Here is a 17,898-nt window from a genome sequence, read left to right as displayed (position 1 = left end):
GGCCCCATAATATGAGGAGTAGGGACCACTTCTGACATGGACTCTGGTGCCCACTTGTGGATCACTTCCCCCTGGTGGGGCAGCCTTGCCAGGCCACAGAGGAAGAAGATAAACGAGATCAGACTTGATAGGCTGAGGTCAGATGTTAGGGGAGGAGGGTGGGACCAAGAGACAATGAGGGAGGGGGCTACAATCAGGATGTAAAGCGAACAAATTAAAACATAAAAGAAAATAAAAATAAATCATTAAAAATATATATTAAAACAAAAACAAAAGAAGGTGGACAGCATCTAAAGAGACCCAAGGAATGTTAACTAACCTCTGACGTCTACAAGCACCCATACACAGGTGCGTATGTAATGAGATGCAAGTGTTCCCCACACATACATATACATGCACATATACAAATAGTTTTTGGGATAGTTGGTTCATATTTACAGAACATCTTAAGTCAGATCAGAAACATTTCAAATGCCTAATAACCATGTGACTATAGGCTAATAATGTAGCCCTAAGCACTCAAAGGATATGATCATATTTTGGTGACATGAAGAAAATGAAGTGTCCTACAAGTGAAGAGGTGAAGTATCCAATTAACAAGAGTTCTAACTGAAAATGAAGTTCAGAGACAGCTAGGCAAAACTTCCCTGGCACAAATGCCATCATAGTCCAACTTAGCAACAACTTCTCCAGATCCTCCTCAATCTTAGTGTGCTATCAGTCAGCAATAGCAAAATTTCAGAGATATATTGGCACATATAAATATGTAACCCAATTCTGGTTAAAGATTATGCCCACATCTACCTCTGTCTTTCCAAAAATTCCATCTAAATGAAAAGAAAGTAAAACCACCTACGACAAAATGAACAGATGACAAGGCAGGTGTTCTGGTGTAAACCTGCAATTCCAGCACTTTTGAAGTAGACACAACAGGACGTTGGGGTTGGGGGGGGGGGGCAAAGCCATCATCAGCTACAAAGGCCCAGCCCATGGTGGGCCTGAGGCTTCATCAATACAAACAACAACCAAAGGAATAGATAAAAATCATATCTTTCAGAAACTGAAAAAGAGAAAATATCTTTAAGATTTACCTGCGGGGGGGGGGGGCACTCGAAACAGAACTTTACTGTGTAGACCAGGCTGACATCAATCTCACAGAGATCTCATCTGCCTCTGCCTCCCCAAGTGCTGGGATTAAACACAAGCACCACTGAGCTCAGCTTAGGATTTACTTTTCTTTTTAAATTATGTATATATGTATATGTCTGTATGGATATGAGCAAGTGTGGGTAAGTGTCCAAGGAGTCCAGAAGAGGATCCCCTGGAGCTAGAATTACAGCTGGTGGTGAGCCACTTGGTATGGGTGCTGGGTCTAACTCAGGTCCTCTGGAAGAGAAGTATGCTATCTCAGCTACTCGCCCAGCTATCTCTATCTCCAGAGAAAATGTCTTTAATACATATGAAGATGAATTCCTAGTCAGCTAAAAAGATAATGGGGTCCCTTGATTATATACTATTTAACCCTCAGCCCTTAAGACTCACTAGTTGGCAATATCTAGTACATCTGGAAATAGGAGTCAGACAGGATGTGCAAGTCTGTGTAATGCCATGTGCACTGGATTTCTCCTCTCTCAGTCTAGTAAAACAAAACAAAATGAAACACAAGACAAGCAAAATCCAGGTTTCCTAGAAAGGACAAACAAGCACTTGGGAAACTGAGTAAGGAAGTAAGAGAGAAAAGGCAAAGTAGAAGGTCTTATGTGACTAGAAACACAAGGCACAAATGAGAAAAGGGAAAGCCAGGCAGCGGTGGCGCACGCCTTTAATCCTAGCACTTGGGAGGCAGAGGCAGGCAAATCTCTGTAAGTTCAAAGACAGCCTGGTCTACAAAGTGAGTCCAGGACAGCCAAGGATACACAGAAAAGCCCTGTCTCAAAAAACCAAAATAGAAAAAAGGAAAAGAAAATATCTCAAAACCAAACAAACAAATGAAAAACCAAAGCATATGGAGAACAAATAGCTCCACAGAGGACTCTCACAGGGGAGTCACAGTTTACCAGACAAATATATGTATTTTGCACAGTTTCCAAATCATTATTACTATCTCGATATGGACAAAATGGAAGACTCATCATTGCATGCTATACAACTGTAAAAGGTCCACATGCCCACAATAGTGCGCAGAGTAGATAGAGCTAACAATCATACTTGGCCTGACTAGAAAGGGCTCAAGCATAAACGGATGGAAGAAAAAGAAGTGGTAGCTGAAAGGCAGTGCCCTGTTCTTCCTTAGTGGGAAGTCAATAGAAAATGCCTAAAACTGGGTAAAGGAGTGTTAATTCAGAACATGGCTGTTCTGGCAAGAGATCACATCCAAAGATCTAGGTCTGTGTGATACAGCTGGAACACAAGCATGCCTTTAATCCAGGAGACGGGCAAACAGATGTGAGTTCAAGGCCAGCCTGGTACAGAGCCAGAATCAGGTAAACCCTATAAATGGCTCACATCTGCACATATTTTCTCGTTTTGAGACTGTAAATAAATATTTGTAGCTTTTTCAAACAAACAAAAAAACCAAGTAAAGAAAAGCTTAGATCCAGGCACAGTGATACATGCCTTTATTCCCAAATAAAGGTAAAGTTAGTTTATGTGTTTGAAAGTGATGTCTACTTGAGTGGCAGAGAAGGTGACAAATCAGAGAAGAGAGGAAAGGAAAGCTAGTTAAGAGGCAGTTTTATAGAGAGAGAGCAGGCAGTTTTGCCAGGACAACTTAGGTGAAGCCAAAAGAAGCCAGAAGATTAAAGCAGATTGCTGAGTTAGTTTGAGACCAAGCCGAGAGAGAAGCCAGATTAAATAAGAGTTTGAGCCAGGACACCTGAGTTGAACCAGCCAGCCCAGAGCTCAGAAAGAAGAAATAAGGGTGAGCTTATTAAGAAGTAAGTCTCAGAGGCTAAAACATTCTAGGCCTAGACTAGATTTTACAGAGGATAGAAGCTTCCAGGACTAGGCCTAGGTTAGCAGAAGGAGGCAACACGCCTCCCAGACAACAACTGTGCAAGGAGAATAAAAGTTACTGGTACTTTTACAACATAGGGTCCAAAACTAAGTATGTTTGAATAAGAAAACCTAATACTTTTTCTTTTCTTTTTCTTCTTTCTTTTCTTTTCTTTTTTAAAACAGGGTTTTAATCTGGACTCTCTTTGTAGACCAGGCTGGCCTCAAACTCACAACTATCCGCCTGCTTCAGCCTCCCAAGTGCTGAGATTAAAGGCATGTGCCACCACACTCAGCTATAAGACCAACTGTTATAAATTCACTAAGTAAGTAGTTCTTGGAAAGTCAGCTATATTTAAATTAAATTGACTTTATATAAGCACTCAGGGAGGCAGAGGCAGGTGGACCTCTGTGAGTTCAAGGCCAGCCTGATCTACAAGAGTCCAGGACAGCCAGGACTACACAGAGAAGCCCTGTCTCAAAAAATAAAAACCACAGAACTGCAGTCCAAAGCTTGGTATAGTAACACATGTCTGAAATCCTAGCACTGATAAGGCTGGGGAGGAGAAGCAGCCAGCTTGGGCTCCATAGTGAGTCAAAAGCAGTAACAAACTAGACAAAAGCCCACAAGCCCAACAACAACAAAAACTGTTGGTATCAGTCATTCCATTAAGATGGTCTGTTGTAGAGAAATGAAACTTTTCCTAAAACCTAATCTTACTTTTTTCAGTTGTAAATCTCCCTTGTTCAGAGAACTTTACAGTCACCCATTGCTCCTACCTCTCTATCTCCCCTCATTTTTTTTTTTTTTTTGAGACAGGGTTTCTCTGTGTAGCCTTGGCTGTCCTGGACTCGTTTTGTAGACCAGGCTGGCCTCGAACTCACAGCGATCGCCTGCCTCTGCCTCCCGAGTGCTGGGATTAAAGGCGTGCGCCACCACGCCCGGCTCTCCCCTCATTTTTAAGTCAATCTGGGCTTCATCTTCAGTCTCTCTGACCACTTCTCCATTTCAATCACTTCCCCATTTCTACCATCCTTGCAAGAATATTTGGTAAGAGCCCATATCTCAGCCTTCTCCAAATACAGCCTCTTCAGCTCCTCACACACCAAAGCCAGAGAGCAAGGCTCTAGCTCAATCTGCTTGTTTCACCTCCTATGCCTCTCACTTCACACGCCTTTAATGCTGAAGCCACAGCTTCAGATCCCTGACACGCCCCCTACCCTGGTTTTTTGAGATAGGGTCTCTATCCACTTAGTCTGTAACCTTGGCTAGTCTGGAATTCCCCCTCCCTATGCAGGCCCCAAATTGCGAGCCAAGGCATGCACCCCCACCCCTTGTGATAGCAATGTCTTATCCTTTTTTGTTGTTGTTTTGGTTTCTCCAGACAGGGTCTCTCTGTGTAGCCTTGGCTGTCCTAGACTCACTTTGTAGACCAGGCTGGAGAGAGAGACCCGCCTGCGTCTGCTTCTTCCTCCCGAGTGCTGGGAGCAATGTCTTATCTGCAGTCTGTTCACTAGACGGTCCTTATGCCACACCTGCCCTTCTCTCCCCAGGGCTTCATTGTGAACTCTACTGAGGAGCTCAAGAGTCTCTACTATCAGTACACAGGACTCTGTACACAAGAGTTATCAAATTGCTAAATAAACAAATGGCCAAGCTGACTTGTCTGGTTGGATATTATTTGTATAGGTGAACAGTTAGATATACAAAGAGAACAGATACTTGCCTAGCACAAGTGAGGCCCTAGTTCAATTCTCAGTATGGCAAAATAGATTAATAAGTAATAATGATGACAATAATAAATGTCTGACTACGAAATCAATGGTTTTGGATTATTCAGTTTTTGCACAGAAATACTTTATCCAGAGAAACTACAAAAGTTATCTTAAGGTAGAATCAACATTTTAAAAAGCCCTACTGGCTGGAATGGACTTTGAAATACACTTCATAGGGGGCTGGAGAGATGGCTCAGTGGTTAAGGGCACTGACTGCTCTTGGAGAGGTCCTGAGTTCAATTCCCAGCATCACATGGTGGCTCACAACCATCTATAATGTGATCAGATGCATACTGTATACATAATAAAAAATTTTTTTAAAAGTGAGTGTCTAAAAACAGTTTAGTGGCCAGCCTTTAAAAAAAAAAAAAAAGGAAAACACTTCATAGGCATTTTACTTTAATCATAGCAGCAATGAAGTGTAGATGATGTTACTCTTTGAGATAGGGTTTCTCTGTGTAGCCTTGACTGTCTTGAAATTCCATTGTAGACTAGGCTGGTCTCGAACTCACAGTGATCCACCTGTCTCTGCCTCCCAAGGGCTGGGATTAAAGGCGTGTGCCACCACTGCCTGGCACGCTTTTTTAATATATAAATAAGGATTACCCCATTGAAGACCTGCTTACGTCTCTAACACCAAACCTTTCCTGCACTGAGGCTCGCACCTTTTCCACCCAGCCTTTCCTCCATCACAGGCTCAGGTACGTGTCCATTCTCCTTTCTCCATCAGGCCACTTCCCCCCCATCCCACCCCCAAGGCTTCTCTGTGTAGCCTTGGCTGTCCTGACCTCACTTGGTAGACAAGGTTGGCCTCGAACTCACAGTGATGCCTCCCAAGCATGCCCAGGCTTCATCCACTCTTTAAGAAATCAGTCTGGCCAGGTGTGGTGGTGCACACACTCTGGAAGCAAGAGGCAGGCAGATTACTGGTCTACAAAGCCAGCCTAGTTTACAAAGCAAGTCCAAAACAGCTAAGGCTATACAGAGAAACGTGTCTTGGGGAGGAAAGAAAAAAGAAAGAAAGAAAACAAAAAGAAACTAGTCTGAGGCACTGGAGAGATAGTTCAGTGGTTAAGAGCACTCGCTGCTCTAGCAGAGGCCCTGGTGTGCATGAAAACAGCACAAAGCCAGGCGTGGTGGCACACTCCTTTAATCCCACCAATTGAGAGGCAGAGGCAAGAGGATCTCTGAGTTCGAGGCCAGCCTGGTCTACAAAGGGAGTTCAGGACAGAGTTTGAGACCCACCTGGTCTATAAAGGGAGTCCAGGACAGCCAGGGCTGTTACACAGAGAAACCCTGTCTCAAAAAACAAAAAACAAAAAAGAAGAAAGAAAGAAAGAAAGCAGAACAAAAGAAAGAGAGACAGACAGACAGATTTGAGCCAGGCTGTGGTGGTGCACGCCTGTAATCCCAGCACTTGGGATGCAGAGACAGGCCGATCTCTGTGAGTTTGAGGCCAGCCTGGTCTACAAAGTTGAGTCCAAGACAGCCCGGGCTATTACAGAGACCCTGTCTTGAAAACAAACAAACAAAAAAGGAAGTAATCACTCTGAAGGAAATGTGGGGTCTGGCTCAGTAGAATACTTGCTACCAAGTCTAGGCCAAGGCTTAATCACCAGCACCACCACACACAAGGAAGTGGTGTGATTCTTTTTTTTTTTAAAGCCTGTGAAATGTTAATCCCAGCACTTTGGAGGCAGAGGAAGGCGGATCAAGTGAGTTCCAGGCCAACCTGGTCTACAAAGGGAGCCCAGGACAGCCAAAAAGATAACATAGAAAAACCCTATGTACAAAAAAGTAAAAAGTTTCACACACCTCCTGGTTAACATTCACACTCCTCTTGAAATCTGAGTGTCTAGGCTGCTTTTGGCAAGATAGACTGGCAGCAACACTGACTTCTGAGACTGTTCTAAAAGGCTGGCTGAAACAATGAGCCACCGTGAAAGAAACACAGTTAACACAATCAAAGCATGACCTTACCAAAGCCTACTTACTGTAGCTGCTCTTGCCAAGAGCCCCAGGTGAGCACCCGTTCTTCTAACCATGCCTGTCAAAATGCTGGTGGAATGTGGACCTTTCAAGAGCCCATGCAAAGCCTCAGGCATAGCAGAGATAAGCCATTTCTATCAGATTTTTTTCCACAACAATCTAAACATAATAAAATGCTTCACAGGGCTGGAAAGACGGCTCAGTGGTTAACACTGACTGTTCTTCCAAAGAATTAAATTCAATTCCCAGCAACCACATGTCTCACAACTGTAACTCTGGTTCCTGGGGATCTAACACTCTCTTCAGGCCTGCATAGACACACATGCAGACAAAACACCCATACATATACATACACACATGTACACACACGTACACACACACACATGCGTGCTCTCTCTCTGTCTCTCTCTCTCTCAATCTTTGTTTTATACTATTAACTTGGGAAAGTGTGTGACTACAGTTGAAAGGAGAACTATGTCAGCAGTGACACGTAACTGTTAAGAATCTGAACTAGTCGGGAGGCAGAGGCTGGTGGATCACTGTTGAGTATGAGGCCAGCCTGGTCTACAAACTGAGTCCAGGACAGCCAAGGATACACAGAGTAACCCTGTCTGGAAAAAAAACAAAAACCAAACCAAACAAACAAACAAAAACAAAAAAAACAAAAATCTGAACTAGGGCTGGAGAGATGGCTCAGAGGTTAAGAGCACTGGCTGCTCTTCCAAAGGTCCTGAGTTCAATTCCCAGCAACCACATGGTGGCTCAGAACCATCTATAATAGGATTGGGTGCCCTCTTCTGGCTTGCAGATGTACATGCAGGCAGAATACTATATAAATAAGTAAATCTTTAAAAAAAAAAAAAAAAAAAAGGCAGTTTTCCTTTTTCACTGCTAAAAGTGAAAAGTCCTGCTGAGTGAATGTCTGCTCTCCCTACTCCTAAAGGAGGGCACATACAGGTCAGTAGGTCAGATGTAAGCATGTTTAGGTTGGCACATCAACTCCAAAAAAGGCCACACATGGAGATAGGACAGAGTATCTCACAGTGGGGCCTAGGCTCACTTCAAACTCATAGCCTATGTTGTTCCTTGTCTCAGGCTCTTGAATGCTTCAAGTGTAATATATATACATATATGTTTTATATATATATATTTTTAAAGTGTTGCGTGTGCCTGCACACCAGAAGAGAGCACCAGATCTCATTATAGATGGTTGTGAGCCACCATGTGGTTGTGGGAATTGAACTCAAGACCTCTGGAAAAGCAAGCAGTGCTCTTAACCTCTGAGCCATCTCTCCAGCCCTTCACGTGTATTCTTTTTATTTCTTTTTAAATTTTATTTTATATGTATGGATGTTCTCCCTACATGTATATATGTAAACCAAATATGTGCCTGATACCCTGGAGGCCAAAAGAGGGCATCAGATCCTCCAAATGGAGTTACAGATGGTTGTGAGCCATCATGCGGGTGCTGGGAGGTAAACCCAAGTCCTCAAGTGTATGCTTTAACTTCTGTCAAATGGACATGAAAATGTTCTAGGCAGATTTAGTCTTTGTTCAAATTTAATTTGAAATTGCCAAATAGGTGTGATACAAGTCAGGAGGATCTGCACAAGCTGGCTCTTACTTCTAGCTAGGGACAAACTCTAGGGCTAAAATTTGGTTATAACTTAGAATAATAAAATCCAGAACCTTTTTTAAAAAAAAGAATTATTGCCTTTCCGGTGGTGACGACCTCCCCATGAGAACATGCCTCTCGCAAAGGATCTCCTTCATCCCTCTCCAGAAGAGGAGAAGAGGAAACACAAGAAAAAGCACTTGGGGCAGAGCCCCAGTTCCTACTTTATGGATGTGAAGTGCCCAGGCTGCTATAAAATCACCACGGTCTTTAGCCATGCACAAACGGTGGTCTTGTGTGTTGGCTGCTCCACTGTTCTCTGTCAGCCTACAGGAGGAAAAGCAAGGCTGACAGAAGGATGCTCCTTCAGGAGGAAGCAGCACTGAAAGTACCTAATTCAAGATGAGGGGGAAACCACCCCAATAAACACATTTTGGATATAAAAAAAAAAGATTTATAAAAGAAAAGAAAAGATTTATTTTTATATATGAATGTTTTGCCTGAATGAATGTATGTGCACCACTTGCATGCCTGGTGCATGAAAAAGTCAGAAAAGAGCATCAAATACCCTAGACCTAGAGTTATGGATGGTTGCAAGTCATCTTGCGGGCACTGAGGATGGAACCCAAGCACTCTGGAAGAAGCAGCACGCACTCTTTTCATGGTTGTTTGTTTTTTGTGTGTGTGTGGTTTTTGTTTGTTTTTTAATTTTGAAGACAGGGTTTCTCTGTGTAGCCTTGGCTGCCCTGACTTTTTGTAGACCAGGCTGGCCTCGAACTCAGAGATCCACCTACCTCTACCTCCCAGTGCTGGGTGCTCTTAATCACTGAGCCAATCCTTCCACTTTCTCTGTGTATGAGACAGAGACAGACAGGGTCTTAGTATATAGCCAGGTTGTTCTTGACCTCATCCCACCCATCCTGGATCCTCTGCCTCTCAAGTGCTAGGATTACCTAGCTCACTGGGTATAAGTCAGTGTGAGTGTGTGTGTGTGTGTGTGTGTGTGTGTGTGTGTGTGTGTGTGTGTGTCTCCGTGTCCGTGTGTGTGTCCGTGTGTCCGTCCGTGTGTCCGTCCGTGTCCCTCTCTCCTCCCCCACCCCCAGACAGGCTCTAGCTGTCCTGGAACTCGTTCATGAGACCAGGCTGGCTTCGAACTCACAAAGATCCACCTGCCTCTGCCTCCCAAATGCTGGGATTAAAGACGTGCATCACCAGACCTGGCAGGTATAAGTCTAAGGCAGTGGTTCTCAACATTCTTAATGCTGTGACCCTTTAATATAGCTCCTCATGTTGTGGTCACCGCCAACCATAAAACTATTTTTGTTGCTACTTCATAACTGTAGTTTTGCTACTGTTATAAATCGTAATGTAAATATATTTTGGACATACAAGTTTTGACAACCCAGTCTCAGCCCCATTGGTTGGGAACTGCTGATTGAAGAGCACTGCTCTTCCAGAGGACCCAGGTTTTAATCCCAGTACTCACACAGCAGCTCACAATCTCCAAAAGATCCAATGACGCCTCTGGAGCACTAGTGACACATGTAATACAGACACAAAGGTGGCAAGACAACCCTACACATGAAACAAGCTGGACTGAGTGAGAATGCTGACCAAGTAAAGGTCCTTTACTGACAACCTGAGTTTAATCACCAGGGCCTAGGGCTGGAGAGATGGCTCAATGGTTAAGAGGACTGGCTGCTCTTCTAGAGGTCCTGAGTTCAATTCCCAACAACCATATGGTGGCTCTTAACCATCTACAATGTGATCTGATGCCCTCTTCTGGTTGGCATGTGTACATGAAGGCAGAACACTGTATACATAATACTAATAAATAAATAAATCTTTTTAAAAAAATAATAATCACCAGGGCCCATGTGGTAGAAGGTAAAAGTTGACTTCCATGGTTATGCACGTACAAAATAATTTTTTGAAGTAAATGGCAAATATCATTTTTTAAAAATTTAACTTAGCTGGGCATGGTGTTGCACACCTATAATCCCAGCACTCAGGAGGCAGAGGCAGGGGGATCGCTGTGAGTTCGAGGCCAGCCTGGTCTACAAAGCGGGTCCAGGACAGCCAGGGCTACACAGAGAAACCCTGTCTCGAAAAACCAAAAAATCAAAACAAAACAAAAAATTTAACTTTGCCAGGTGCAGTGGCTCATGCCTTTAATCCCCACACATGGCAACGCAGAGGCAGGCGGATCTTTGTGAATTTGAGGCCAGCCTGGTCTACAAAGTGAATCCAGGACAGCCAAGACTACATTGAGAAACGCTGCCCCCCCAAAAAAGATTAACTTTGAGGTTGGACTCAAGTTGACTGGCCATCAGACAACCCAGTCTGATGGAACTGCAAGCATGTACCATCATGCCCAGCTCATGCTATTTTTTTTTGTTTGTTTGTTTGTTTTGCTTTTTGCTTTTCAAGACAGGGTTTTTCTGTGCAGTCCTGGCTGTCCTGGACTCGCTTTGTAGACCAGACTGACCTCAAACTCACAGTGACCCGCCTGCCTCTGCCTCCCAAGTGCTGGGATTAAAGGCATGTGCCACCATGCTAGATATTTTAAAAGTTATTTTATGTGTATAGGTGTTTGCCTGCATATATGTGTATGAACCACATATACACATGGTACCCAAGGAATCCAAAAAAGATTGTTGGATCCCCCGGAACTGGAGTTATACCATGTAGGTAGCAGAACGGAACCTGGGCCCTCTGGATGTACAGCCAGTGCTCTTCTTACCCACTGAGGTATTTTTCCAGCCCCACATGGTACATATTTATTTTTCATTTTTATTTTTTTCAAGACAGGGTCTCTCTGTGTAGCCTTGGCTGTCCTGGACTCACTTTGTAGACCAGGCTGGCCTCAAACTCACAGTGATCCACCTGCCTCTGCTTCCCAAGTGCTGGGATTAAATGCGTGGCCACCACGCCCAGCTGCCACATGGTACATATTTAAATGAGATGCTATATAAACTACTTTGTACTGTTGCCTGAATATAATGAAGTAAGAACAAGTACTAACTATTCCTGTTATTCAGCCACACCTTCTTTTAAAGTCATTTATTGAAAACTCACATAGCATTTGGGGCTAGCTGACTTACGCAGACAGTCCAAGCATCTAAGACTCATGTGAGCCCTGTCTCCAAAACAAAACAACTCCTAATATCTGAAAACCCCATTATATCTAGTAAAAAATCTCTTCTAGGAACCTGGACAATCTAAACGGTCCCTAGTCAGCAAGCTAAACATCACGGCACTGACTTCTGAAGTGTGAGCCCTAGGTGTGCTGCACCACTGTCGTGGAGCCTGGTTGAAGGTGAGGTAAGTACTCAGCAACAGCAACCCTCTAGGTATGTTCGCTCAGGTTAGACAGCACAGTTCCAAAGCCCTGGGTACTTTGTTCTGCTGGACAAGCAAGTCCTAAAGCACAAGAACAATCTGGTTCTCTGGTAAACAACACATCCTCTGGGGCACAGCTTCATACTCAGTAAGCATTCCAATTTGTTCAACAGGTTAATTCACTGTCACCCAATCAGCAGCTGGCTAGACAATACCACACATCAGCAATTCTGACCCCTCTGCACTAACTTTTAAATACCTGCTATAGCTATGGGATCAAAAAAGCGCAGTGGTGCACACCTTAAGCATTTGTGAGGCTGAGGCAGTAAGATCACTGTGAGCTCCAGGCCAGCCTGGTCTATACAGCAAATTCCTGAACAGGCCCATAGAGCAGTGGTTGTCAACTTTCCTAACACACTGTGACCCTTTAATACAGTTTTTCATGTTGTGGTGACTCCACGATAAAATTATTTTTGTAAATTATTTTTGTCGCTACTGTTACAGATCATAATGTAAATATTTATGGAGACAGAGGTTAGCCAAAGAGGTCACAACCCTCAGGTAGAGAACTGCTGCCATGGAGAAATAAATAAAACAGTAAGTAAAGCCTGGCATGGAAATACGGAGATAGCTGCCACAATGTGGGGCCTGAGTCACTGTCACATCTCACGTTCAAGCACAGCCTGCCCTTACCTGTCATCGCTGCACAACTTAACGTAGACCTCTAAAGGTAGCATGAAGGTGCAGCAGTGAATGTGCGATCTCTGCCTCTTGAGAAGCTCTTGTTAGTCTGGCTTGCAGAGACACAACATCAACACTTTAAGTGGACAATCTGATGAGTCTGACCGATAATGCAGTCATGTAGGCACCACCACAGTCAAGACAGAGAACATGCTGGGCGTGGTGGCGCACACATTTAGTCCCAGCACTGGGAGGCAGAGGCAGGCGGTTCGCTGTGAGTTCAAGGCCAGCCTGGTCTACAAAGTGAGTCCAGGATAGCCAAGGCTACACAGAGAAACCCTGTCTCGAAAAACCAAAAAAACAAACAAACAAACAAAAAAAAAAAAAAAAAAACAAAAAAAGTAAAAACAAACAAACAAAATTTACGACAGTTTTACAATGTAGCTGAGGTTGGCCTCAAACTCATCCATTCTGGTCTACAAAGTGAGTCCAAGACAGTGAAGGCCCTGTCATGGGCAGGAGGGGGTGGGGGTTAAAAAAAAGGGGGGGAGGGGGTGGGTGGAAGCTCTGGCTTTTATCTGCAGTGTAAATATAAATAAAGAAACATGATTTGCAAAAATAATTTTTCCTCCTTATCTACTATTCTGTTCTCATGCGTTTTGATTTTCACATGTTACTATTCACCTTTATGGGTAATAAAAGTTCATCAAAGCTCAGAAAAACTAGTTAACTGTCTAGCGCCAGAAGGTGTATCTAACGTCCTGCAACTGGAATTTCAGGTGGTTATGAGGCCCGTTGTGGGTGCTGGGACTCAGTCATCTTAACCATTTAGCCATCTCTCCAGCCCCCAAATACAAGGCTTTTAAAAGATACTTTACCCACCAATTTTTTGTTCTGTAGTTGATTTGAATAAAGATTTCAAAGTGTTTGACACTTTGCAAGCCTGGACTATTTGGTAGAGGACTGGAGGCAGAGGTTTGCTTATTAACAGCTCTAGATATGTACATCATTTACTTGCTGTTTTAGTTTTTTGTTTAGTTTTTTGTTTAGTTTAGTTTTGTTTTCTGAGACAGGGTTTCTCTGTGTCACACTACCTGTCCTAGACTCTTCTTGTAGACCAGGCTGGCCTTGAACTCACAGCGAACCGCCTGCCTCTGCCTCCCAGTGCTGGGACTAAATGCGTGCGCCACCACGCCCAGCATGTTCTCTGTCTTGACTGTGGTGGTGCCTACATGACTGCATTATCGGTCAGACTCATCAGACTGTCCACTTAAAGTGTTGATGTTGTGTCTCTGCAAGCCAGACTAACAAGAGCTTCTCAAGAGGCAGAGATCGCACATTCACTGCTGTACCTTCATGCTACCTTCAGAGGTCTACATTAAGTTGTGCAGCGATGACAGGTAAGGGCAGGCTGTGCTTGAACGTGAGATGTGACAGTGACTCAGGCCCCACATTGTGGCAGCTATTTCCATATCAGGCATATGCAAGAACTACAAGGGGAGCATGGCAAGATGAATTAGTGTGACCAGTTTGGATATGCCACAAACCTCTTGATTTTAGCAATGATACGTAACTTTGCTGGGCATGGTGGCACATGCCTGTAAAACCCGAACTCAGGGAGGCAGAAGCAGATGGATCTCTGTGAGTTCAAGGCCAGCCTGGTCTACAAAGTCCACAACAGCCAGAACTACACAGAGAAACCCTGCCTCGAAAAAAAGGGGAAGAATTGTAAAGAATGAGCCACTTCAGCCTATAATAATCACAAATACCACCTAAACCATGCATTCCAGACTAAAAATAAATTTCTTCTCCTTGTGTCCTCCCACCTCTTTTGAAATATACTTATTAAAGCAAGGCATGGTGGAACATGCCTTTAATCCCAGCACGTAGAAGGCAGAGGCAGGCTGGTGCAGGTCACTAGTCTATACAGTGAAGTCCAGGATAGTCAGAGCTACGTAGTGAGACTATAGATAGAAAGACAGACAGATGGATGGATGGATAATAGATAAGTGGTACACATATTGAAAGAGGACTCAAATGCAGTCTTTTGGTTTTTATTTCAGTTTAGAAAACCATATTTTGGTTCTACTTAAAGTTTTGATTTTGACGCCAGGCGTGGTTGCGCATGCCTTTAATCCCAGCACTTAGGAGGCAGAGGCAGGCGGATTGAGAAGGCCAGCCTAGTCTACAAAAGCGAGTCTAGGACAGCCAAGGCTACACAGAGAAATGCTATCTCAAAAAAAAAAAAAAAAAAAAGTTTTGACTTTGAGTAAAAAACAAAAACAAAGCAATGATTGAGGCCAATCAATCTATTTACTTGCTTCGTTTTTTAGAGTGACTAAAGAATATGATGGTCAATCGAGTCAATAAGTTTCTTCAAAAGAACATCAGGTCTCTGAACCTCAGGGCTGGTGGGACATGACCACATTCTCATGGGTGGGGCAGCTATGGGCAGAGTGGGGCAGAAGCTCCTGTGAGCTAGGCCAAGCAACCCAGTAACAACTATGGACCGAAAAGAGTGAAGAGCGCAGGGCGGTGGAAAGAAGGAAGAGGAAGAAAAGGCGAAAGGTCCAGTCTAGGTAATTTTCTAATCTATCTCACGTGGAAGAACGTATACAACTATATTAATACACTACCGAGATGACTCAGACCAACGTCTACGTAAATAGATTAAATTTACCCACTAGCAATCAAGCACAAGCGGTACCTTGAAGATGAAAATTAAAAGAATTTGATACCACTAGGTCACCATGTCTCAGGATGATTTTCAAAGCAGGAAAACACCGAAGCATAGAAGCTTTTCCAAAAGGATGGCATTTTCTTGCCAGCAGTTACCTCATAGCTCCGTATAATGAAAGGCCAGTGAAGTTTCTTTACAAGTTAGTTGCTGAATGCTTTCCAGAGGACAAAAGCTAGGCTGGGACACATTGGAATCCGATGCGGGAAGAAGGGTTCAAGAAACACTTGGGCAGGCCAAACCTTTCCTCAACAGAACTGCTACTACACGTTTGTCACTCCCTAGCAATCCTGCTCCAGGTGGTTGGTTGGGTGGTTTCTGAAGGTCCTTCCGAACAAAATCCTTTTATACAGATGTGCTGGGTGTGCACACTGGACCTGGCCCGAGCTCCTCTGAGGCAACCTCTGCAGCGGAAAGAAAAGCCAACCCAGTGGGTGTCCCTCAGCTGGGCAGCAGGACAGCGCACAGCTTCGTATCTGTCTCTCAAAACGCTCAAGTCTACTGCTTCCGAGCTGATTTAGATGTGCAAGACGGGAAGCTACCCCTTGATAAAAAAGCAGCCGGCGCACAACTACCCGGGTGCGTTCGGGAACTAAGGGGGCCCACAGGGATCTCTCTCTTTCTCCAGGGGGCACTTGGTTTTAGCCCCTGTCATTAAACTTAGTCCCATCTTAAAGGACGGTCCACTCGGCCCGACCGGGTCCTATGACTCTGCACCCAAAGGACAGGCAGGCTGTTTGTCAACCTGCCCGGTGTAAAAGGAAGAGTTGTGTTCAAACACGCCCCGGCCGCGCCAGCGCACGGACCCGTAATGCTCAGCGGACCGTAAGGACAGCGCGCAGGCCGCCCCGCACGCGCGCGGCAGGACAGGGCTGCGCCTTGACCCCCCGCCCCGGCCTGGAGCATCCCCCCGCTGCTGCCACCCTGCGGGTCTGCCACCCCGAGGGTCTGCCACCCCGCCCGCGGCGCGGTCCACTCACGTTTTCAGTGTCTCGTTCATTCACCGTTGGCAAAGGGGTCCTAGTGGACATCTTACTGCGCTTTGATTCTGCACAACGCCAAGGCGAAAACAAAACCGCCCAGCTGTGGGCGGCCGGCGAGCAGCGGCCGCGAGCCTCCGGGCCCTGCCCTCCCCTGCCGGAGTCTAGATCTCCGGCCTGGCCCGGGCCGTGCGCCCGCGGGCCCCGGGGCTCATTCTCCCCCAGCGCCGGCGGCCGCGGCGAGGAGCCCGGTGGAAGCGGGCCGGCTGGCTGCCGCAAGCCTCGGGGGCGCCTCCTCGCCGCTCGCAGCCGCAGCGCCGCAGAGCTCAGCCCCGGCGGCTCGACACGGCGCGGCCGGCAGCCCCTGAAGAGGCGGCGGCGGCGCAGGAGGATGCAGCGGAGATGAAGCGCAAGACAGGCCGCCGCGGCCTGCAGGCGCCGACCATGGAGGGGGCCGCGGAGGAGGCGCCCACGCCCGGCTGCTTTTCCCTTCTCCCGCTCGCTTTCCGCCCGGCCTCGCCCTGCCGGCTGCCACCGCCGCTCCCCGGCACCTCAGGAGCCTCACAGACCCAAGATGGCCGCCCCTCGGCTTCCTCCGCTGCCTCCGGCTGCCGGAAGTGACGCCGCGGCCACCTGGAGTTCCGCCAATCAGCGTGTTCGGAGCAAGCTGCCGGCTGCTGTTGCTAGGGGCGACTCGTCCTGTTGGTTCTAGGTGGGTGGTGCCGTTGGGAAGGACTGGCTTGGTTTCCTCCTGCTCCAGCCGGCGGTGAGTTCCAATGGTCCAAATTGCCTGGGCATCCCTGACACCTCCGGGCCACTGCCCTAGTGACCGTCTTGCGCCCGACTGCTGGGCTGGCATTTACAGAGTATAGATCTAGGCTGGCTGGATTACACGACACGTGGAGATCCTACGGTTTGCAAAAGCCGAGTTCGCTTTCGCCGGGCTACGCGGCAAAGGATGGAGCTCCCGAGGCGGAGCAGCAGTTACAGGTCTAGCGGAGTGGGAAAGAGTCAGGCTCCTACTTCATAACTGAGCCATGGGGCATCCAGCCAGTGAATTTTCTTGCTTCTGGCTAAGGGCCACTGGGTATTGGACCTGGCCGAACTGACCACCCATGCGGATGACAGAGCGCGGTAACAAAGGTGGCACAAAGGGGATGGGAAGAGGGGTTCGATAAGATCACATAGACGCCCCCCAGGGATCAGTTCCTAAATGTCTGTAGGGGCTGATATATTCAATATTTCTGTCTTTCCCTCTTCCCCCTTTGACCCTCTCACTCCCTCCACTCACTTTCCCTCTCCTTTTCTCCTTCCTCCTTCCTTGCCCTTCCCTCAAGCTCCCTATCCTGCTCCGCTCTCTTGCCTCAGCCTCCTGCATAGTGATATTACTATAGGCATGGGCCAGGCTGAGTGACCTGCCTTTTCTAGAAGTCCTCCTCAGCGTGTCGTCGTGTCTTTATGTCTTCTGAGGACAGGAGGGCTGTGTCGGGGTAATGCAAACTGCTTCTATTAGTGCACCTTGTACTGGTTATTCATTAAGCCTCAGGGTACCCCTGTAAGATGCATATGACATGGCGTCTTTTTTTTTTTTTTTTTTAGATTTATTTATTAGTACGTATACAGTACTCTGCCTGGATGTACCACCTGCAGCATCACATTCTAGATGACTGTGAGCCACCATGTGGTTGCTGGGAATTGAACTCAGGACCTTTGGAAGATCAGACAGTGCTCTTAACCACTGAGCCATCTCTCCAGCCCGACATAGCGTCTTGATAAGTTAGTTG

The 17,898-nt window shown here is 46.0% G+C and overlaps 2 protein-coding genes across 9 annotated transcripts in view; one reads left to right on the top strand and one right to left on the bottom strand.

Annotated features, from left to right (window-relative positions):
* Mark3 (microtubule affinity regulating kinase 3) overlaps positions 1-16,348 on the bottom strand; it is an 86,694-nt gene extending 70,346 nt beyond the window's left edge. For 3 of the 8 annotated variants that reach the window (XM_051151794.1, XM_051151803.1, XM_051151817.1), the window contains exon 1: positions 16,115-16,347. In XM_051151794.1, coding sequence (XP_051007751.1) covers positions 16,115-16,165 — 51 coding nt within the window. In that variant the 5' untranslated portion in view covers positions 16,166-16,347. Of the gene's footprint in view, positions 1-16,114 lie in introns of all 8 variants that reach the window. The other 5 variants (XM_051151827.1, XM_051151843.1, XM_051151836.1 and 2 more) reach the window with 3 other exon arrangements.
* LOC127194462 (40S ribosomal protein S27-like) lies at positions 8,506-8,825 on the top strand. Its single transcript, XM_051151860.1, has one exon. It carries the CDS (start codon positions 8,506-8,508, stop codon positions 8,758-8,760), a length of 255 nt encoding a protein of 84 aa, XP_051007817.1. The 3' UTR covers positions 8,761-8,825.
* Positions 16,349-17,898: the final 1,550 nt, after the last annotated feature.

The sequence above is a fragment of the Acomys russatus genome, chromosome 1 (genome assembly GCF_903995435.1).
Source record: "Acomys russatus chromosome 1, mAcoRus1.1, whole genome shotgun sequence".
Classification (NCBI taxonomy): domain Eukaryota; kingdom Metazoa; phylum Chordata; class Mammalia; order Rodentia; family Muridae; genus Acomys; species Acomys russatus.
This window is presented reverse-complemented; position numbering and strand designations above follow the sequence as displayed.

Coding starts and splice junctions, on each gene's coding strand:
- LOC127194462 (XM_051151860.1), top strand. CDS start 8,506: ATGCCTCTCGCAAAGGATCTCCTTCATCCCTCTCCAGAAGAGGAGAAG.